Source organism: Sturnus vulgaris, chromosome 15, assembly GCF_052056855.1.
Source record: "Sturnus vulgaris isolate bStuVul1 chromosome 15, bStuVul1.hap1, whole genome shotgun sequence".
In the NCBI taxonomy this organism is placed as follows: domain Eukaryota; kingdom Metazoa; phylum Chordata; class Aves; order Passeriformes; family Sturnidae; genus Sturnus; species Sturnus vulgaris.
The window spans coordinates 8,875,550-8,899,666 of NC_142257.1; the positions used below are offsets into that span (position 1 = coordinate 8,875,550).

General features: G+C 40.6%; 2 protein-coding genes across 5 annotated transcripts in view; one reads left to right on the plus strand and one right to left on the minus strand.

Annotated features, from left to right (window-relative positions):
• Positions 1–620: 620 nt before the first annotated feature.
• SMAD5 (SMAD family member 5) overlaps positions 621–24,117 on the minus strand; it is a 38,739-nt gene continuing 15,242 nt past the window's right edge. For all 4 annotated transcript variants that reach the window (XM_088173688.1, XM_014883425.2, XM_014883423.2 and 1 more), the window contains 6 exons: positions 20,660–21,188; positions 19,187–19,438; positions 17,889–18,008; positions 17,031–17,252; positions 14,472–14,728; positions 621–13,527 (listed from right to left, as the gene is read on the minus strand). In XM_088173688.1, coding sequence (XP_088029814.1) covers positions 13,384–13,527; positions 14,472–14,728; positions 17,031–17,252; positions 17,889–18,008; positions 19,187–19,438; positions 20,660–21,062 — 1,398 coding nt within the window. In that variant the 5' untranslated portion in view covers positions 21,063–21,188 and the 3' untranslated portion in view covers positions 621–13,383. The remainder of the gene's footprint in view (positions 13,528–14,471; positions 14,729–17,030; positions 17,253–17,888; positions 18,009–19,186; positions 19,439–20,659; positions 21,189–24,117) is intronic.
• Positions 1,913–2,409, plus strand: SMIM32 (small integral membrane protein 32). Its single transcript, XM_088173689.1, has one exon. The coding sequence runs from the start codon at positions 1,913–1,915 to the stop codon at positions 2,231–2,233; it is 321 nt and encodes a 106-aa protein (XP_088029815.1). The 3' UTR covers positions 2,234–2,409.

Below are 24,117 nucleotides of genomic sequence, written 5' to 3' on the forward strand. Positions count from 1 at the left end.
GTTGATTTGATTTTATTCAAATCTAACTGACCAGAAGATTTCTCTTCTCTTCATTCGCCCTCTCTCAACAGAAACATTTATCATGCTAAGTGAAATGTTTAACCACTGGCACTGTTGGCTGCAACAGCTCATCATAAGCAGCTTTAGCATTTACTGGGATCAGCACCCTGGGGCTGGAGATGTATTCCTCTGCCCAGTTACTCTTCCTCGCTTCTCTCGCCTCCAGCTCTGTCCCCTGCCCATTTTTCAAGTTGCAATGCGTTAAAATAAAAGTATTAACAGCGTTTATCTGATGCATGGGAGCTTGTGAGAGCAAGCTGGAAAGCAGCCAGGAGCTAATAGCAGCATAAAGCAATTTGCTGGGGAAAAAAAGAATTAACATGCTAATTGTCAGGCTGGAGAGGGTGCTGGGGATCACAGAGAAGTAAGGAAAAAAAAAAAAAAAGGGCATTGATTACTCTAGATTTAAACCATAAAGGACTGAAGGAGAAAGAAAGAAAGAAAGAAAGGTTTTGAGGCAATTTTCTTCTTTTTTGTCCCGTTCTCTGCTACCCTCCCCCAGCTGAGAACCTCCAGCCAGAGCCTCAGCCACTCACGGGAATTTATCCGAAGATCTCTTCCTTTTCAGCATCGTGTCACTGCCAGCTGCACCACGGGCTGCGGAGCCGGTCGGCACCACCGCGCAGCTCTGCCCTCCGCACGGAGCGAGCGGCGCTGCCCTGGGGCGGCTATCGGGGCAAAGCCGGCTGGGACAGAGCCCGCACAGAGCCAGCCTGCACAGAGCCAGCCTGCACAGACCGAGCCCGCACAGACCCAGCCCGCACAGAGCCAGCCCGCACAGACCCAGCCCGCACAGACCGAGTCCGCACAGAGCCAGCCCGCACAGAGCCAGCCCGCACAGACCCAGCCCGCACAGACCCAGCCCGCACAGAGCCAGCCCGCACAGAGCCAGCCCGCACAGAGCCAGCCCGCACAGACCGAGTCCGCACAGAGCCAGCCCGCACAGACCAAGCCCGCACAGAGCCAGCCCGCACAGACCGAGCCCGCACAGACCGAGCCCGCACAGAGCCAGCCCGCACAGAGCCAGCCCGCAGCTCGGCTGAGCCGAGCTTCCCAAGAGCTGACCCTCGCCCCTTCCCGGGGAAGCTTTTCTGGAGTTTCTTTCTTGAACAAAGGGACATCGCTCTTTTTTTTAATTATTATTTTTTTTAATTATTTTTTCTCAAAGCAACGAAAGGAGTGCCTGGAAAGCTCAAGCAGAAAGCTCAGCCTCTTAGCACTGGCTCCACAGAGGATTAAGAAAGTCAACTAATGCTTCCCAGCACCAGGATTTCAGCAGCACGGAGCCTCCCGAGGCAGAGAACTGCGACGGCAAATCCAGCAGGATCTCAAGGCAGCAGTTGCCTCTCCATGCAGATGCCGTTTAACCCCGGATTTATGTGCATCCCACTTCTGAAAACCAGCTGGAAAGCCTTCGTGCCTCCCCTTCACGGACAGTGAGCGCTGCCAGCCCAAGCCTGGTGCCAGCACCGGCGCTGGAAGAGGCTCTTCCTCAGCCCGGACAGGTGGAGCGGCGGCACGGGGCTCCCGGCACATCCCAGAGCACATCCCTGCTGACCAGCAGATGAGCCGGCGCATTTCCCCAAAGGAGGCGTGCTGGGGGAACGAGGGCCAGGACACGAGGTACCTGTACCATTTTTGATTAATATTTGTGGATAAACGCTGTAAATATGAGCCAAGAAGATTTAAAAGAAAGTCACTAAGCCATGCAAGTTAATTAATTTGTTTTAGACAACATGTGGCTGGGTTGCAGCCTTTTACAAGCAGGAACATTATTTCTTTCCTGTGCCAAAGACTGACTGCGTTTGCCCTCCTGCTTTACTTCTGCTGTGGAAACAATTTAAGCAAGAACATGTATAGTGAATTGCTCAATTCAACCAGTGCCACTGAAGCTCACCTAATGATTCAGACCAACACGCCCTACCTGAGCAGCACTCCGAGACCCGTGAGCTCCTCCGCTCTTTACATGTCAACAGCCAGGGTGTTGAAAGAAGGGGAAATAAATAAGCCAGACCTGGTGACTTACATAATTCTGTTTTTTTTTCTGTTCTTGACTGTGACATTCATTGTGTTCTTCATAAACTGCCAGCTGAAAAATTCTTTTTTTGCTACTCTTCCTTACGACAGATCACTCAGGGAGGCAAGGAACCCGTGGAGGACACAAGCTGTCTGACACTTCTCATTCCAGCAGGAGCAGGCACCAGAAACCCTGTGCAATAAGAACTTAGTGCCATGTGCCAGTGCAAGGATGTGACCCCCTTTAGAGGAATGAGCAGGAGGAGATGGCTGAAAATTATGCTGTATGCCAATCTGAGTAGCTGTAAATAAAAAGCTCTGTTATGAAAAGAATGCTTTAGCAAATTTATACAGTTTTTTGCAAAAAATTGCCCCGTGACTCCAGATTAAGCTCTGTATGTATGCAAATGTCATCATCTACCCATTCAGTGTCCATACAAGGATAATTGTATTAACAACAATCTCTGATTTAGGCATCTGGTGGAGCTTGTTCCCCCATGTTTATGAAACCAAGCATCAAATGTAAAAAACCCAGAGTATTTACCTAACAGCTCCACACTGAGATGAGTTTACTTTCCAGACCCGTTTTTCCCAACTGCTGCTGGAACTGCATGGTGATGTCGTGGGAGGCTGCCAGGCAGGAGGAGAAAATGAAAAATGTTTATTTAGGCTTTTGATTGTCATTCTGTTGTGTTTTTGATGTTTGAATGCATCGTCGATCAAGTTTTAAGTTATGTGAAACGCTTATTACCTAAGGAATTTATTTTCAACTTTCATAAGCTGCAAAGGAAATTACTTGCCACAGCATGAAACCAAAATAATCAGGATGGGGAGAAGTGGGGAAAGAAAATGAATATATTTAATACTATGCAAACTAATGAAAGGGGTGAGCAGAGTACTCCAAGTTTGGTACACAAAGTGGATAAGTTCTGAAAGCCATAAAACACAGCTTTATAGGAATAGTTGCTTTACTTCACAGTATCCCCACTCCTTGCTCTTCATCAAAACCTAGCCCAATTAGAAGCATGAATTATCAATATGGTAACAGCATGATTCAACACTGGTCACTGGCAACCCCCACCACTTCAAACTACTAACTATCTGATTTTGTTCTAAAATCAGAACAAAAAAAGCTTCTGCTTAACGCTGGTAGCTGACAAGCTATTTTGTAGTGCTAATTTCTTGTGAACGTGCAGTTACAGCACAATTCCAGACCAAGCTGCATGAACCCAGGAAGAGTATCCATAATTCCAGAATTCCCACAAACAGTGGGCAAGGGGGTGCTTTTCTTTTCTTTCTCTCTTTTTTTTTTTTTTTTTTTTTTTAATCAAATAGCTCAACATACAGGAGAATTGCAGCTATCCAGAAACACCCATTTGTAAATTCTATTTTAGCTGCAGTTTTGGGTATTGGATCATCTGAAATGGGGTTCAAAGTGGTGTCAGACACTGCTTCTAACCCTATTCTTGACCTGCAGAGTACACCAGAGAGGCTATGTGTGTATGTGTACATAACTTACGTCCAAATGAGGAGATTTTACAATACATTTGCACACACACAGAGGCTTGCACTCGAGAACACAAAGTGTGTATATATGGAAGTCGGTTTGCAAGCTTTTTCTTTTTTTAACCCCAAATTGGCACAGTTGATAATACTTCCATGTCATTGTCTTTGTTATCATGTTTTATTTTGTTCAAATAAGCTAAACTACTACATAACAGATTTCAATATTTTATTCCTTGATATGTGGCCAATATTTCCTCTGAACCAAATTTAACTAGTGTAATTCCAAGTAGTTACTCTTATGCAGAGAGCAACAATAAATGCAGGTGTATTTCTCTCAGCCCTTTTTGAATAAATCAAGTTTTATCAAACCAGACATTTCTTATTTATTTTTAAGTAATGACAGCATGTTTTCAGCTACCAGCCATAGTGAGTTTGGTCTAAGAATTTCTGCTGGCAAAAGCCTCAGAACCTGACAGAGCACATGTTGCTTTGCACTCTTTATTGAAAGATTCAAGTATAGCTCTGGAATAATCCTATTTTTTCTCTTATTTGGTTGGAGTAATACTGCAGAAGAACCTGTCATGCTGAGAGTGTTAACCAATTTTCTGGGAACATCTTTATCCATGCCCTGTGTTGCTCTCAACAATATCCAAGATCGTTTCTATTGCAGAAGAAAATTTTATTAATGATACTCACAATCACGGAATCCCAGAACAGTTTGGATCGGAAAGGACCTTAAAGATCATCCAGTGCCAACCCCCACTGCCACGGGCAGGGTCATTTTCCAATGCCAGGTTGCTCCAAGCCCCTTCCTATCTGGCTTTGAGCATTTCCAGGGATGTACGAAATGCACGTGTAGAAAACATTTGTTTCGCCAGGCTCAGAATTCAAGCTGGCCAAAAAATCCACTTTCCAACCACAAGCATACCAGGGAAGGACAGGCATTGCTTCACTTGTTGGAACTGTTTCATTTGATGTACGACAAGTGTGGGGTCCCACATGGATTCTCCATCCCTTTCCCTCGCTCTCTGCCAGTCACAGTCCTGTCCCTGACACAAACACACCATTCCCCGCATCTTTTACCAAATCCAATTTTCTCAATGTGCCTTTTAAAAGAGCCTCTGAACACAGCCCTGCAGCAGCCTCCTCCCTCCTGACGGTTTTTCCTCAAGGCAGACTGGAGGTCAATACAACGCAACATGAAAGATGAGTGAAACAGCAGGAATCTGGGGCACGAGGCTGTAAAAAGCAGAGTGGTCCCCATTTAGAGAAATTCTTAATTATTTGCTTTGCTTTCAAAAGATGAGCAGCTCCTGTATCACTTCACATCCATGGCTAAGTGCTCTGTTGAATCAGGAGCTGCATACTATAAGAAGGTTCTAACTCTCCCTCTGGGCCAGGGAAACAACTCATCACTTCCACCTGGAAGCAGTGAGACACTTTGAAGCTGATGCCACCCTTTCAATGGATTATTATTATTATATTTCATTATGTTGGCCTCACCCTCTTAGTCATGGATGGTTTTGAATGCAGCTGCCCAAGCTGTTGGCACAGGCAGTGCCCACAGGGAGCTTGTCACAGCACTGTACGGAGTAACCAAGGAGAAACCACCATCACTGTGCTCCTCTGTGAGAGCTTCCCATAGCTGGGAGCTCGCTCATCCCATTGCTCTGCCTGAACATTTTGGTTTAAAGTTTTGGGGACCCAGCAGTACCCATCCTTCTTCTCACATTTCCTGCTGTAGGTGGGCTTCTCCATGAGCATTTGTCCATCTGCACTTCCCTTTCACCCAACAAAGATCCGGACCTAAGGGTTTTCTATATCCCATGCCTCATGGCCATGACAACTTCTGCCTGGAAAGAGCTCGCCTGTAGGACTCACAAGTCAGTCAAACTGCACAGCAAGACAAAAGGCAAAGAATAAATCCTAAGAGCCAAATATTCCATGTGTGCCTGGGGTGTCAGCCGGTAACTAACCCAGTGCTGCATGGCAAGGCTGCATTGCATGATCATGCTCTCCAAACCTGTATCAAACCACTGGAGCACTGCAATTTGTAACTCACTTGCTTTAAGGAGATTTCTTCTAGCAGGTTCAAGCCCCGATTTCCTGGTGACAAGCAGCTACCCCACTCCCACTCAGCAGTGTGGTCAGACCTGACTTCAGCAGAACAAAAGGTTCAGTTCTGCTCTGCCAAAGCAGTGTCCCCACTTAACGCTGCTCTGCCCATAGCCCTTGCTCTTCTACACATTTTGAGAGCCAGGAGCTTTACCTACATGATATTTGAAACATTTAAAACAATGGAAGATATATCAGACTGAGATGGTGAAAGGAAGAGAGACCTGGATTGTGCCGGCAGCACATTTGTGTTTATGAGGTTCTTCCAGAAACTACATGTTTAAGTAGAGAAGTTCGCTCTAAATCCATTAATCCATATAGAAAATCTCCCAGGCAACAAGGTACATAGTCACATCTTTTCAGTTGTTTTTTTCATCTTCTTGCCCTCCTTTTTGTCCTCCTGGTATCATCAAATTCTTCCCTGCAGGGCTGAGCATCTGCATAGAGCACCACTGGTGAATTCTATTAATGGACAACCTGGTCACTCCTAAGTTTGCACTTTTAAGTTTAATATACTGTAATTACCTTGATTTCCTTAGAGGAAACTTAAAAATTCCTTCTATTAAATTCTTTTAGTGACACTGCTCACCAGAGACCTGAAATCTCAGAAACAAACAGTCTCCATTTGGCTCTTACAGAATAGAGCCTATTTTGTCTGTTTTGTGTCTAAAGTCAAAATCAGACAACTCAAAGCTATCTCAAGTGGCTCCTGAGTCTACCATCAGAAATTTCTCTAAGAGACTTCAGAAAATCAGGATTTGCCAGAGTGACTGGGTTACACAGCATTTCTAATTCAGTCCTGGAAGTAAATTCTGTTATTGCAAACAACCAACTTATTTCTCAAAAAGAGAATGGGAAAAAAAATTTATGAACAACAAAATAGAACTGGCCTTAGAACAGAAAAGCCTCTAATTTAAAAGTTTTTTCTTCCAATGTCTTACGGAAAAAAAGGAGCCCTGCAAGAAGATGGAACACAGAATGGCTGTAGATGACCCAACAGCTCCTACCCCCCCTATAGCGTCACGCTTCCCCTCACCTCACATCTCCATGGCAGTGAAGTAGGTTTACAGCGTTTGTCTTCGGGAGGGAAAATGTTATCTAAGTACACTTATTTCTGAACACAAGTTGGAAGCTTATTTTCAAGACCTAAGTCTGAGAAAAAATTGATTTCACGTTAATCTACTGGTGTGTATAAATACCATCTGTGATTTTGTCTTTATGAGACTTTTACCATGCCCTCGCTGTCCTACATCGCCTGTAGCAGGAACATTTCCGTGCTATGGTCCTTGCCTGTGCAAACCTCGCTTGCAGTGCAGCAGCTCAGTCTCTGCTAACTCAGAGCAACCCTTTGGTGACAGCCAAACTAACTCCTGCCTGAGGCAGGGGCTCCAGGTGATGACAGTGACACAGCTGCCTGTGACACCTCTGCATGTGCTGCTTCTGTCCTGCTGCTCCTCCCTCCAGCAGAGCACGGGAAAAATCAAACAGCAACAGAGTTCAGCAGTTAAATATGGAACGGACTGACTTGGTAGAAACCTGCTCTGTACCCCAGGACAAGAAAGATCTCTCCGGTCGCAGGGTATGGGACACCCAATGTTTAATTACTTTAAATAACAGTGAGGTATTTGCTTCCCATGTAGCAGTGAACAGAAGCAGCCTCTGACTTATTCAGCACACAGTGTAGGCTGCAGAGGGGGTGGAAGAGGCGTGTTTCACCTAAAACATTTTCTCATCTAAAAATCCCATGAATAAAGAATTTGAGAGTTTACATTGGCTACCTACTCCCAGAGTTGTTACTCTACCTCCAGATTCCCCATAAAGACCAGTAAGATTAAAAACCCCCACTTCATGTCTACATTACTTAAAACTTAATAATCAAAGTGTTTTGTTTGCTTGTTTTTTACTTTAAAAACTATTCATAAAATCAACATAAAGCTTCTGGAAAGCCAATAAGCCACTGAAACTTCATCTGAGATCTTGCTTACAAATTAGGCTGTATAATCTGTGTAATGCCTTCATAGTAAATCTTCTGGAGATTTTAATGACAATCATTGTTTTGGAAGCAAATCTATAAAAATAGATAGTATAGTATCTATACTATCAATGTAGTATCAACAATAGTATCAAATAGTATCAACAGTTTAATTAAAAAAAAATTACTGGAGTGACTGGCTTCTCATTCAGAGGAAAAAAGCTCTTATTATTGAGAAAATGACAGAATTTCAGAGTATTACTGCAGGTGGCAGTCTGCTGGTAAAATTAAATCCCAAAGCAGGAAGCCTAGACAAGATAAAGTTTTATCAACATTTTCATTTCAGTTTCACACTAAAGAAATAATTTGTCATTGTGGAATTGGGATTCAGTGCTTTTGTACTCATCCTGCCAAAAAAGGATTTAATATACCACTTTTCAACCTCTATTTCTGCAGTATCTTTTTAAACAAGGGAAGTTTTCTTCCCCTCAATCTTTAAACATAGCTAACATACTGTTCACTAAACTTCTAAATGTACATTTTATTGCAGCAGTACTGAGTTACAAGAGATATGTGAGCAGCCTCATTCACTGAAAGGCTGCTGGTGAGCAGTTCAAAGCTCAACACATTCAGACATGACGAGTTGTTTCAAAATGTGGTAAAAAAAATCCCCAACCACTCCCAACAATCATCAGATTGCTGAAGTCTTATAGATAAACTATTTTCTGTACTACCAACTGAAGTATTTCTATAAGTACTATCAAAATGATACCATTTTGGCTGGTGGCATTCTTCAAGAAAAAAGAACTCTTTAAAATGAAGTAATGAAATAACTTAAGTCTCTGCTTCTGAGAGCACAGCAGCTTTTACTTTACCAAAAAGCTATTGAGAAGTATTTTTTAAATTAACAGGATCACCTTTGTCTGAGGAGGAATATGGACATGGAGAGGCATCAGCAGCAAGTTACACATGATAAATTAACCCTTGTAAACAAATAACTTGAGACACAGAGTTACAGACAAAGGAAGTCAGAAGAATGTGTGGGGTTTTTGTTTTGTTTATTGAAATATGAGCAGCAGTATGCAAAAAATATCTTTAAAAACATAACATAGCAAAACCTAGTAATTTTAAAATTAACAAAATAAAAAGATGTTTAGAGTTAAATGAAAAAACCTCATTGCTAGAACTGTGTTTCCTACAATGTAAACAAAAGCATAAAGGTTATGCTTGCAACAAACACAGAAGCAGGTTTATGGAGCAGCACAAGAAAGCAACATTATGTTGTAATCTGATGGTTTGGTCTATTGATTTGAATTCAGAGTGGGAAACCCTCCTTAACAGAGACTTCACAACTACAGAAGAAAGTTAGTCACGTGTTTGTCATTTGAAGCAAAACATTCAGGAAATGGTTTGGTTTCGTTTTTGGTTTTTGTTTGTTTGTTTCCTTCTCCAGAAACCATCACCAGCAACGCTTTGAGCAAGAAAAATTTCTGAAAAGATTATTATTTCAGACTAGTGAGGAAGCCTGACACATCATAATGTCCTCTAGAGTTATACTGCAAGAATCCAAGTTAATCTTACATCCAAGAACTGACAACTTCCACACTATAATACTGTGGGGGGGAAAAAAAAATCATTGCTTCAAGCAAAACTAAAAGAATTCCAACATTTTAAACAATTCTATCCTGAATTGGAACAGCTGGGCTATTTTATCATTCTTTTGCCTGTTGGGCTGTTCTGTCAGATTTGTCTCTCACTGGTCAGTCGTGCTAGAAGGTTTTATTTTGGTCCTGTAGATTCCATAACCCAGTGTCAGTCCTTCATGGACAACTACTTCATGCCTAATGCACTTCATGACTGTGATACACAAGGCACTACCTGACTGCCAGCAAGGCCAAGGTGTCTAAGGAGCAACAGCCAAGCTGCTGTCTTATCTCTATAAAAGCACTCTCAGGAAAGCCTCCAGGATGAGCCTGCTCCAGGCTCTCTGCTGGTATTGCCAAAGCTGTCAGTCTGTGCTGGGATTGGTGCAAAGCAGAAAGATGCCCAGAAAGAAGAAAATACACTACAAAAGCCAAATCAGTTTTTACTGAGGAGTAACATTCAGTTTAAGCTGGACTATACTGGAAAGGCTCCATCTGCCACTACCACACCACTAGCTGAGCCAATTTCTCCATCCCTCTATCTAGACCAAGGGGTGATTTTTTGCACAATGTGCTGTACCATGAGCAGCACTCCCTGCTCTGGCTACACTTTAGACATTGTTGGCACCAAACTTTCCATCTAATCTATCCATGCACGCATATCTGAATTTTTATCAGCAGCAGAGATGAACAAAACTGGATTAGCCACACCATGAACCAGTAGCACACAAAATCTGTTAACCAGAAAGCTCTTAAAAAGCCCTGCTAGGGAGGAACAGAGAACTAGAACGCAGACAAATCTGACTGGGTTTGCTCCTGCAAGCCTGCCCTGCCAAAATCAGCAGTCACAAGGATATTCCAGCACTGCAGCTACTACAGTTCCAGAATATGTACACAAGCAGAAAAACGCCAGAGCACTTCAGTACTTAATGACAGCATCAGAAGAGGGTTAACTGGATATTATTGCAGAAATTATGGTTCAGTGCATGGGTAGCCAATCTAACCACAATACTACCACTAAGCACCAGCTCTGGCTCACAACAGCCACTGCAACACCCATTCTTGAGTCATTCAGCTGGCCACATATAAGCATACAACTGAACAGAGATGAAGCCAGGTGAAAAACATTTAGGATAAAGTAAAATCTTGTACCTACAACTGTAGTCTTTCCTTAATTCAATATGCCATGTCGTTTATTACATAAGCTAGTCAAGAGATATAATATTCTGTAGTGTTAAATATACATATTCAGCAACTTGACAAACGTCAGGCCCCAAGAAGAAAATAGAAGCTGGATCCTGTGGCCAACTGACTTGGTATCTTATTCAATCAAAAGAACTGTCTGTGGGTTACAGCTCCAAAGAGTGAAAGGGAAGAAACCAAAGCTAAGTGGCAAATAATGTTACTCCCCTTCTTCTGAAGATGCACTCATCTTTTTTCAAACATACTTGAGAAACTGTTTAAAAAAACAAAACAAAACACAAAAAACCAAAACAGTAAGACAGAAATTCCTGTACAAGAGAACATTAGGGTTCTGCAGAAGTGTTACAGTTTATTCCCTTAAGGCAATTAATAAAAAACATTTTCATGACACGTAAACAATTTTAATCCTTTAAGATCATTTGCTACTTAGGTACCATACGATGCATGATTTCCACATTTGAGGAGAAACTGTCATTCAACAGAAGACACAAAAGCTTGTTTAAAAAATAATTTTCTCAGGATTGCAGTAAATGCATCTTTTAGTAAATATTTGCATATTAGTTTTCAGCCTCTCCCCAACACTGAACCCTTTTTTGAAGAGATGTTCAGGAAAGAGAAAAAGCAAGGTGAGGTTAAAAAAGATAATAAGGTCTTTCTGCATGCAATATTTTGTATATAATTCACTTCTACTTCTCTTAATATGTTTCTTTCAGCCTCTTTTTTATTATATAAAGGAGGGAAATATGCATATGCTACATAATTGATTTTAATATTTAGTACAGTGTTTAAATTCTCCACCTAAGTTTGCCAAATGCAAGCATCATGAAGTTCAACAAAACCAAGTGCAAGGCCCTACACCTGGGTCCCAGCAATCCCAGACACACCTACAGGTCAGGCAGAGAAGTGATTGAGAGCAGCCCTGCAGAGAAAGACTTGAGGGTAATGGTTGATGAAAATCTCCCCACGAACTGGCACTGAGCACTCAGAGCACAGAAAGCCGACAGAATCCTGGCCTGCATCCCAAGGAACGTGGGCAGCAGGGCGAGGGAGGGCACTGTCCCCTCTGCTCTGTTCTTGTGAGACCCCACCTGCAGTGCTGAGCACAGCTCTGAGGCACCCAGCCCAAGAAGGACACAGAACTGCTGGACCAAGTCCATACGTCCCAATGCTGGTAAGAGGACTGGAGCACCTCCCCTGCAAAGAGGGGCTGAAAAAGTTGAGGCTGTTCAGCCTGGAGAAGGAAGGTTGAGTGGAGACCTCATGGGAATCTGACAGGGCTACAGGGAAGCTGGAGATGGACTCTGTCTGGAACTGCAGTGGCAGGACAAGGAATAACAGGTCCAAATTGAAAGAGGGCAAATTTAGTTTAGACATACAGAAGAAATTCTTTACTGTGAGGCTGGTAAGGCACTGGCACAGGTTGCCTAGAGAAGCTGTGAATGCCCCAACTCTGGCAGTGTTCAAAGCCAGGCTGGAGAAGGCCTGGAGCAACCTGTTCTGGTGGGAGGTGTCCCTGCACATGGAAATGGGGTTGGGACTGGGAGATCTTTAAGGTCCCTTCCAACCCTTAACATTCACTCTGTGATTCTTTAGATGTGAGACAGAAATTCCATAGTCATATTAACACAGTCCTTCAATCCCATAAAGATGCCAACCACAGTTACAAGTCTTCTGATTGAACCCCTGCCATCAGGGACAGGATCAAGAGCACTGTTTCATGCAGGCTACAAAGAAGTGATTACTTTTGGTCATTACCAACAGGTTTGAATTAAATTACATTATCTGGAAGTAAAAGCTTCTGCATTCAGTTACTCATCTGCTAAGCCACTCACAGTCTTCAAAGAGACTCAAACTCATACTTGAAAGTGAATTAAATACAGTGTAATCACTAATACTGCAAAATGTCTACCGAGACTAAAGAGGCCTAACACAGATCAATTCCAGACAGGTAAAATAAACAGCTAGAACACCAAAAAGAAAACAAAAAACTTCTTCCTTCCAAAATGTAGTAAGCACTGCCATTTACAAATAGTAGTGTTTATGTTAAAATAGAGAAAGGTACCTAAAAAGAAATAGCCTTGGCAACCAAATCCAAACGGCATGAGTGTAAATCAAAGCAAAACAAGAATCACTACTCCAGAAATGTGCAGGATGTTTACCTTGGATCAATTACTACTTTAAATGGTGGTTAAAAGAGATATTACAAAACCAAAGTGGGAAAAGGCTAAGAACTGCTATTCTGCATTAACATACAATGTGTTTATGACAGCATTTTCCAATAGAAAATACAAGTGTTTTTACACCACTCCAATATTTGTAAAAAGTATATTTCATGTGTACACTTAAAAATCACATTGTTCAATCTGAGGCAAATTAGCAATAATAAAGTCTAATTTTGCTTATGACAGATGTCAACCTTAAGATGTTAAAACACTAAGCTAAAAACACAGCTTGCAAGCTGGAGCTGCATATGTTCAAACAGTTTCATAAACATTAAAAAATCCCAAATTATGATATGTATTTATTTTTTGAAGTCAGTCTTCATTAATTCTTGTCCCTACAGGACAAAAAGGTTTTCCAGTTAAGACATTTGTCTGTTTAAGTTTTAAGGGGAAAAAGGGGAAAAGTGTTCTGACTTTTTCAATAGACTATTTTTTCCCTTAGGGCTCAACTGTCACTTAAGCATCACAAGAACAATTCGAAATGTAAAACTGATTAGCTATACACAGTGGAATTGGTCACAAAGGGATCTAAAAAAAAAGTTAAATCATAAGATCCATTCTCCATGTAGCTCACAGTATCCACTGGAAGTTTCTCTAGAATTAGAATAAGTTCACTAAAAATAAGGCTGAAGATGGAATTTCAGCACTATGAAACAGATGAGATGGGGTTAAGAGGAGAACCCATTTGTGTAAGTACTTTATCCAGCCACTGGAGGGGCCCATGAAGATGAATTTCTATCCAGCATGGGGTGCTTGTGACATCCTGCCGGTGATATTCAGCTCCCCAGCCCTAGAAAATGAAAAAAACGGCACTGATCAATTTGAGGACGTGCTTGTCTTTTAAAATAACTACTAACAAGAAGCAGGAAATCATGATCGAAAGATAAGTATCTTTTTTGTGAACGTAATTCACAATCCAGTAACACTGATCTAAAGAAACGAACCCGAGGCTGGGAAGGAGCAGGAGGGAAGCTGCACCTGGAAGCCTGAATCAATTGTATGCCACAGCCTCCTGTGGAGATCACTGCTGACTTGAGGATGACTCCCGGCCATGGCCACATCTCTCTTCACTTTCAACCTCCTGCTCCCTTTCCTCCAGACTCTCAAACTAAGCAGTATTTGTCATAACTGACAAAACCGAGACACCCTTTGGACAACATGCAAACAAAACGCCTGGAAAGCTCAAGTTCGGACTCCACACTTAACCTGAGACAGACAACACTTTGATTAAACAATGCTCAGGAAACGCTCCTGTGACATTAACAGCACAGCTTGACTTCAGAAACTCAAATCATTAGGGTTTGGGGCAGTTTGGGGTCTTTTTTCCATAAGAAGGGTTCTTTTAAAACTAATAATCAATTTGAAGAAGTTGAAAATTTTCTTCAATAATTATGTTCCTTTCTACTCATATTCTTTTAGTGGACTTGTTATTCAATTTACTCCTTGAAATTTAGAGCATGAACTTACATCTCGTTTAACAAAATTACAGCAACCATAAAGAATAAATTCCTGTCCTGAATACTGAAGTAACTGAATATACAGTCAACATTCAATACAGCAATCTGTGCTTTTCCTTTCTTGCACTGATTTCCTTCTCCCCCAATTAATCACTTTAAATATACTTATAATTGAGAAGAACCACATCAGGCCAGAACAGCTATGCTACAGTGCTAATGGAATTACTGATTAATACCCAAACCCACAATAAACTTAAATACTCTCAGAATAATTTACCTTTACAAAACTCATTCGAATGGTGCACATTTTGGTGAGCTCATATACTGCTTCAAATCCATGGTTGACAGACTGAGCTAAAAGCTGAGCGAACTCCTGATTGTTAAAAATTTTCAGACTGCATCCACTGGGAATCTTGCATACAGTTGTTGGATGAAAGCCATGGTGGTAGTTGCAGTTCCTGCTCTGTACAAATATGCTGCTATCACTTAAACACTCAGCATAGACTTCTCCACCAACATAGTAGAGATGCACTCCTTGAAAACAAAGATAAGAACATTTCAAATTACTTTGCTATCTCTGATTTCGAGGTAGTTATTGTAAATTCTATTTTATTGGAAAAAGTACATCTTTGCCTGAGGAAGTTTTCAGAAAAGCTTTTGCTTGTACGATAACACACAGTCTCATTTCAATACAGCAGGCTCATGACACACCAGCCACTAGATGTCCTTCTCTGATCAATTACAGAATAGAATGAAAAAATTACTGACACATTTCATCGTAATTTCAAGCTATTTTTCCAGAGAATTCATGTGGATTTTAAAACTCCACTTTTATGCACCTGGCAGCTTCTGCCTATAGCAAGTAGAACAGAAATAGGTGTGTCCTGGGAGAAGGGTCAGTGACGGACACGAATGAGGAAGTATATCCACAGTCTGCTCTGATTTTCAGTAAATTTTCCAAGCCAAAGGACAGCTAAGTCCAACTAGTTGCTTCACTTAATTACCATCAGGCTATACAAATGTTAACATCAACAAAGCCCCTAGAATGATCACATCTGTCTGCATTTTCAGCTATGCACATGTTTTGAAGTCTATACAACATCATTACTGACTAAATATACACAAAAGCTGCCCATCCCTTCAGCACCCAAACTCAGGTGCTCACTGCTGCCTCACTGAGACACCTGCCTTCCTTCCCCTATCCCAGTTTTACGTGGTTGGGATATAGCTCCATTTAAGTCTTCCCTGCAATACCCTGATCCACTATGGACTATCCCAGAGGACTACAACAGGGGAGGCTGCAGCAAGTCAACAGATGCAAATTAATCTTTCAGACAGCAGCAACTGTTGTGAACATTGCTAAGACCCACTTGGGACTGAGGTAGGATGGAGGTTACAGAGAAACCATTGGCTTCAACAACTACAAGCAGCTGTCAGAGAATCTGGGGTGGGCAAGAATGCATTTTCACAACACAACCCTATTTATTTAAAAAGACAGTGACCATCACCTGCCAGCTACAGTAAAAAACCTTAGCACATAGGATTGGGTGGTTCTAAGGAGGCAAAACCTCAAGACCTTTCAAGCAAAAGCCATAAATAAACAGTATTTTATCCCTAAACAACCTTAATTGTTGTCAGAACAGTTACCATAAAGCAAAGTTTAAATTCAATAATTACTATTAGAGATGCAGACATTTTAAAGCTCATTACTATATTACAATAAGATGATGGGTCCTGGTTACACTTCTGACCTTAGGCAGATGCACAAGATTTCTCTGCCAATACCATCAAAAGGGGCGAGCCAAAACAAAAGAGCCTGACCACACCCCACAAATCAGTTGTTCCCCTTTATAATGTTATTTTCTTTATAAAATTTTTTTGACAACTGCATTGCAGAGCCAAGTTTCCAACAAACAGAAACAGAACTTCTGGTCTTCAAATTATCTTCAAAATTTTGTCATATTTATAGTACTTTCTAATTAAAGGAATGTTATGGGACAGGGTGAATTATCATCAATCAAAACTCAGGACCAACTTTACCAAATGCTCTTAGGTGGTAAAAAGGCTTCTAAAAATGTGGAAAAGAAACAGGGCTCTCTTCTCAGGTCTGAGTCAATCAAAAAAAAAATATATTCAGAAAAAATGTTTTACAATTTAAGATAATCCAGGCACATTCCATCAAAGATGAAAACTGTGCATCTCTATGTACTATCAGCCAAAACAGTACAGGAAAACTAGAAGATCTTGCAAAACCTGCTGTCTCCAGGAATCCCTCCCACACACATCCACGCCCCATGGATTCACTCAGACAAATGAGCCCTTGCAGTTTCGCATTAGCACTTCAAAGTCCTGCTGCCAACTCATCAAGATATTTGAACATACTGTAGAGACAGCAGGCAATACCTTACAACAACAAAACAAAACAAAAAAATCTCTGACATACTGTAAAAGCGTATGGAAAATTTGATTTAAGAAGTAGATATAATGTAGAGTATCATGGCATATCCTGCAATGTTTCTGGGTGCTGAAACACAGACCACTACACATCATTTATCCTAACAAGCAAGTCCCAACGGCAATCTAGTTTGGTAAGGAAGGGATAATATTTAGTCTTTTTAATCAGTGACAAATAAAAATGCATGCAATTTCTGACTAATTCGAATCAAATCATGCCTAGCTGAGTTGTTTTCTGATACTGGAGAGGTAGATAATGTATCATATCTCAGACTACTTCTAGCATTCTCATCTGAGAATAATCACTGCTGCAGTACAGAGAAGCTGAAATAAAACCAAGGACTTGCGTTTCTCATCCATGAATAAAACAACTCAGTTTTACCTTTGCCAATGTGCCGTCGAGTGTTCTCAATTGTTGAGTTGCGATTAACATTGGAGAGCAAACCTAAGCAGAACCTGTTCTTGTTATTGGAGGGATCTGTAAACCCATCTACTAAGACACTTGTGGAAGATGCATGGAAAGCCTCCCCAACACGGTTATTTAACTCATAATACACAATGGAACACCAGTGTTTGGGTTCTTCATAGGCAACAGGCTGAACATCTGAAAAGCAAATAGAAGTAACAGTTTATGTAACTGTTAAAACATTAAAGCTACAATTGTCAAGTAGACCTTCCAAAACACCAAGAGCAAAGTAAAATCTTAGTAAACAAATACGATGGGCAAGAAGAAGTGTCCTGACTATAATCCTAAGGATTTTGACCTTCGTGCATTTTAGCTGGCCTATTGGTTTTATGACTATTTTCCAATTTTAAGCCTAATATTAAACAAAAACCTTACACACACACACAAAAGACTGTGATAAGAGATAAAACATAACTCTTCTGCCCACTTTTAAAAAACCTGTTATAACTGGTATTCTGGAACTCAATTTTCAGAGCCTTTGTGCAAATGTTATTCCAGCAGTAGGCAAGGTAGCAGAAAAGAAATGAAAAAAGTTCAACTCACACATTATGCATATTAAGCCACATTATGCACCTGAGGCTTTAAAAGGAAAAGACGAAATAAGCAAGGCAAGCTTTATTTGTCATTTATGTCTCTTACAGCCCCAGTTTGCCTAGGGGGACTGCTTCCACCTACCAGCAAGATTTACTGTCCCATTTGAAGTTTTTCATTCAGTTTGGCCATGAGTTGCAAGAAGCCAAACTACGTAATTTTACACCAGACTATACAACTTACCTCTAGTAGATATATTTGGCATGATTTGAGGAATCATTGTATTGCTTGTGTCCATAGACTGTGAATTATCCTGCCCCATTTGCTCATCAGGGGGCATATAAGCAGGAGGTGGAGTATCAGCTACAAACATGAAAAAAATAAGAATAAATTTCAACAATTTAGAGTATTTATTTATACATTCTACAGTTGTAAACACACAAAAATATTCCCCAACAAGATGTTAAAAGATTTGGCCTAATTTTCAAAGAAATCTGAACACAGCCAGCTGTCTTTACAGTAAACTCCTTCAATAGCTGAAATTTTACCTATGGGACCAATAACAAGATTAGAAACTTGAAAAAAGAGATTTTTTTTCTTTCTGTGCTTTTTTTTTTTTCAATACCTGCACTCCTGCATTTGGGCCAGATGACTCTGCTTCCCCCTTTTTGTCACACAAACATGAACTTCCTTGCCTATCCTCTTCTCAGTGTTCAAAAATAAAGCAGTAGAAGAAATAACTATTTGCTTAGTATAAGAAAGGCCTAGAACAGTTTGGGGTTTTTTGCTGCTCCTGTAGGCTGAGTTCATTACAAAAGTGTGGATGCTTTCTTCCATCAGCACAGCACTCACTGTGGCAATATCCCACTATGCCCCATAAATGCACCCACCCCAGTGATCCCAGTATTTGGCCAACACAGGTACCCATTGACTGGGACACTTCTGAGGAACTCAGCAACCAGACAGAGAACAAAGATCAGGCGACCGAGCTAGTGGAAAACTAAAATCTTCACTCTATTAAATTCCTGGCTTTATAAACCACACCAATAATCAGACAGAATCAGTAAGACTTACTTCCTTTTTGTCTCTATCAAATTTTTTTTGTGTTCTCCAACTCAGTTACAGTTAAAGAGAATCAGTTTAATCCAATCTGTTCACAAGAAAAATGTTACTTTTTCATTTCAAGTGTTTTTATTCAGTGAAAGACATCAGCAAACTTCCTGTTCAGCATCCTGCATTTGCTTTCCTTTCATTGCTAAATATTCTTCTAAGTATATGGATTAGTTATTCTATAGTGAAGCTGTGCAAAATAACTCCCAGTATTGAGAGAGATTTCATCATACATCCATGACAAAAAACAGTTGGAAAAATAAAACCGGAACGAGTAACTCTGACCAGTGACAAAACTAGGAACAAAATCCCATAAAATGCAAAAGAAAAAACTATTTATGGCAAACATCACGAATTCCTGAGGTCATACGTCACAACAACATGTGACATTTCAGTAATTATTATTAAACTGACATTCAAGCTGTACTCACCTGGCAGCTGAAAGGGACTTGATGGTCCAGAGCTGGCTGGGGAGCTTGGGTAAGTGCTGCTGGCTGGAGAAGGGGGGTAGGGGCTGTTTGGCGAGATGGAGAACGGAGTGCTGTTGGGCTGCTGGAAGGAGTCCGGAAATGTCGCGTTGTGTGGCATGTGGGGCTCGTTGTGGCTGAGGTTCCTGAACTGAACTAGCAGACTGTGCTGGGGGTTGAATTCACTATGTCTAGGCACTAACACTGGAGGTAGAACTGCAAAAAACAAACAAAACCCAGATACATTTAGATTAAAACCTGAGATATAAGGTAAGAGATACAAATAATGTGTATTCTGCTCATTGTGATAATTTCAACTCTAGCTGGGGTGGAAAGAGGAGCAGGGGATGAATCTGGCATGCCTTTACCCCATCCTCTCACCTGTATTTTTTTACATCATGCTTGATGGAAGATTCACATTTTACTCTTGCAAGAATCACAAAAACACACACATATTTCACACAACATGAAGATGACCTTTTTTAAAAAATAATAAACCAAACCAGGCTACATGTGGCACATACTGAAATTCTAATACAGAAGTGCAAAACTCACGTCTGCATGTTAGGAAATCAGATAAAATGGAAATACATTCTCTATTACTACAGGCAAACTATATAGTTACATACTGTCCTTTCCACTGAAGAGAAAAGAATCTATACAGCCATGTATTTTAACTTCAGGATTGGTGGAATCTGGAATTCCAGTGCTGCAGCACTGCACTTATGCACTACAGTCAATACAGCAGATTCACAATCAATTTGGGGAGCAAGGACAGCACCTTCTCACCACTCTGTCCAGAAAAACATTCTTGATCTATCCCACTGCAATCCCAATTCTCCTCACCTTTCCCATGCCAGTACACTTGAACAGCAGGCTCCTTACCTGACATACATGTGACACATACCTTGCTCTAACTGATCACGTCATCTCTTGGTTCTATTCATCTCTGCTGTCTCCTAACTGGAAGTCATGTGGGGAACTCTACCACCCTAGAATTTTATTAATTTTATTTTTCATCTCCTCAGTTCATTTCACACAGTGATTAAATAGCAAGCCCCTGAAAGGCAGCCACCAACCTCCTTTCAAAGACTGAGATTTTGAAACAAGTTTCTCAAACTGAAAGAACACACCACTGCTTTCTATTTCACGACAAAGGAGAACTTTGCTACTAACTCTAAGGGCGGCAGGCTTAAGAGGTCTGTGGGAAAAAGGTGATTAATCCCAAAGAAAACAGCTAGTACAGAATGGACCACACACCTCCCCCAAATCCCACCAGTAACGTACACTTTGAACATTCCTCTTCCAAACTGCCTCATACACCTCTTCTAACTGGTTGTACAGTACCAGAGGAGGAGGAGGAGGAGGATGGAGTGAATAGTTAAGTGGTTACTAAAGATTCTGTTCAGTTTTTAGGACAGTAACTTTCAAACGTACCTGGGCTCTCCACCCTCTTGTAGTGGTATGGATTGATGCAGACTTCCTTCTGTTTGGATCCAAAAGGAAATTCACAAATATCCAACGGCTTCAGCTCGTGATGGCTTTGTAGATCCGGCCAGCGCCACACACGACAGTAAATCACGTGGGGAAGGCCTTTTCTGTGAGAAACCTGGAGCCGTCCATCTAAAGAGCGGGGGATAGTAACACACTTGCTGGGCTGCCCTGGACTGCTCAAGGCTTTCTCCAGTTCTTCCATAGCACCCTTTTTCTTTTTCAGCTTTTTGACCAAAGCATCAACAGCTTTTTCTGCCCATTTTTCCTCTTCATCTCCTTGTTTCCAGCCCAACAAACGCTTTACAGCTGGGCTAGTAAAGGAGAACAAACTGGCCATTGACGTCATTTGACACAAATCTTCAAAAGTTTGTTGGGTTTTGTCTGCTGGGTTTTTTGCTTATTTGTTTTTTTTCCAAATAAACGGCACTGTATACCCAAAGCAGTTATTGCAACTGATGAGCCGTATTATTTCCTGGAGGATGACAAATGAACATAGAGATGTCAGTGATGAAGTCTTCACATTAAAAATGGTGATCAATTTCACCAATTTAATCCTAGTAAAGATAATTTAACTAGGAATTAGCAAACAAGTAAAAGCTGTAGTAAAACAAAAAGGCAGATATGAAGACTTTCTGTTTCAATCCTAGCATTGCACCTGATTTTGTTTCAAAACAAAATCTCAGAAGTACTATGACCCCACTCCAAAAAAGTGATCAGTCCCCAAAGGTTTGCACTGATTAGTGGGAAAAGGGACCATCAAGGGATGATAGAGACAGCACAGCTCCTGTCAATATTCCTTAAATTGATTACTTTCTCTCAAAAGATAGGCTTGACAAATATGCTTTAAAACTAATGTATCCCTGTCACAGTGCTACATTAGAAGACTAAACTTGCTATGAAGAAACAGGGAAGAGGGAGGGCAGAACACCAGTTCCAAGGCCAATACTACATGGAAATACTCAGCTTCTCAAATGGATCTTTATTTCCAAAATGGAAAAAAATCCTAAAGCATCTGGTTTTTCTTGAGCTCTAATTAGTTACCCCATGTTTCTGAGAGTATTAAACGAAATTAGGAAGAAACTGTAGATGAAGAAAACAAAGCACAATTAAAAGAAAAACCCAATAAAAAGCACAAACCAAACCTTCTCCAGTCACCCAGAGAGGTGGTCAACCTTTTTTTAGCTGTAGCTAATTTTATGCTGCACTTCCTTATATCTTTTAAGAAGAGCATTTGAAGAGCTGGATATTTTTAGCTTTGGCAAAAAAAAGTTGTTTTCTTCTCCCCAGAAAAAAGAAGGGGGGAAAAGACACGGTGGAGTAAGCATCAGAAATGTGACCTTTACTACAAAGTGCCTCGAAAGGAGAGGAGCAGAACAACTGGCTCATGAATGGTGTTTTACCACTCACCAGCCTTAATGCAAATCCTCCCCCCAGCAATTTAAGGAGTACCGATGACAAGAGGAAATGATGTGCTGTGGCAACGAACTGATAAGAACTTGTAAAATCCCTTGTGAATACTAAATAAGCAAGTATAGACAATGAGCAGCTGGCAAAAAGCAAGAGCAGAGCTAAGAGAAAGGATGTCAATAACAAAAGATGCTTCCTCTCCTGCTACAGAGACTGCCAAACAACATTGTCTCTCCACTTTTGATAAACCACAGTGAATTAGAACACCTACCCTAGCCCAAGACACCAGATCTGCACATAAGAGAAAAAGGGAGTGGGGGGGGAGCAAAATATTAAATATCTCTGTGCTGCTTCTCTTAGATTGCTACCTTTAACCAAGAAGATCCTTTTTCCTCCCATCTTTGATAAACTAACAGTCATCTGATAAGGCTTTTTAAGTGTCTAGGCACATTTACAGACTCACTCAGGCACTTGGACAGGTACTCTTATATAACAGAACCGTGTACTAAGCACCATCAGCCAAAGCTACAGCAAACAACCCTAGGCAAAGCATTTATGTCTCACATGTAACCATCCTATATTTCCTATTATGGAGTTAGAGGGTGAGGAAAGCAGGGAACAAACCCAAGGACACTTGGTGTTCCTTTACAGGAAAAAAATGCATTTATTTCATGCAGTAGCTTAATCCCATTGGTACTTCTTTGATTATTCAGCTTTGTTTCAGTAATATGGAAAAAAAAATCGGAAAAGCAAAACAAACAAAAACTGTTTGAAGGTCTTTCTTCCTAGAGCTCTTATAAAAAATCAAAATGGAAAAAAAGAAACTAAGAGAATAGAAGTTGCCCACTGCTTCAGTAACTCCCTAAAATAAGATATTGAGAAAAACCTAAAGGAAAAAACTCAAATAATTACATATCACCTACTTTCTTCAGAAATATCACCATGTCTGCACTTTCAGACTAATTTAGTTCCCCTGGACTATTATACATGAGAACCTTTGCACCCTTCAAAGTAACAGGAAATACATAAAGGGAGATAAACTTGGCCAGGAACTCAGACTGAATTTTTTCTTTTACTGAGGATAAAAGTTAACTGTTTTAAAAAGTAAAAGCTGTTTATAGTTGTAACTAACCTACTTTCAAGCCTTGCATATATTCAATAGCTGCAAGATCAGCAACTGCTCACACCCCTAGAAAAGGAAACGAACCCACCTAGAATCTCAGACTAGAGGACAATTAAAATGTTCTATCTTTGCTTTCAGCTATGCTTTCAAAGAACCTTAAGCATCATCAAGGCAGAAGATGCACTGGAAATTCCTCCAGTTAAGCTGAGCTCAAAGGAGATCTTAACAAACATCCCCTGATCTATCCCATTACAAGAGCCCCATCTGTATTAAGAAACCAAATTTAAAGATCTACGATTCTATGCTTTGATCATGTAAAATTTTATTTTGTTTTATAGTATTTTGAACAAAATGAATCCACTAGGAAAGATATTTGATTGGTTTTATATAATTTCAGCATCATTTACCCACAAGAATGCTCATGGAATAAACAAGCTCACTAAAAGGAAAGGAACTTGGAACAGTTCTACTAAGATGAAATTTTTCAGTATCTAGTATTTGTAGGCCAAGTGTCAAGGGAATTATGATAAATGACTGTCCTATAAACTATCATTTTAGAAATAATCTGCTCGCAGTAAGTAACACAATTAACTCTAAAAACTTTATATTTGTCTGAGGGCCCATTAACAAAAGCAAAGCCTGGTAAAACAAGTATTTCAGAAGCATGAGAACAGATTTGATCAAAACTGCTTTAACTTCTTCAGAAAAAGTTTCCAGATACATGCTTGCAACTAACCACTGAAAAATGAGACTGCTGAAGTTTAAAACCTTAATACCATTCACTGTAACTCCATTCTGGCCACTTATGAGGCTTTCAAGACTCCAGCAAAGTGTATTTGAACACGTTCAAGAAAATCAAGGATAAGAAAGA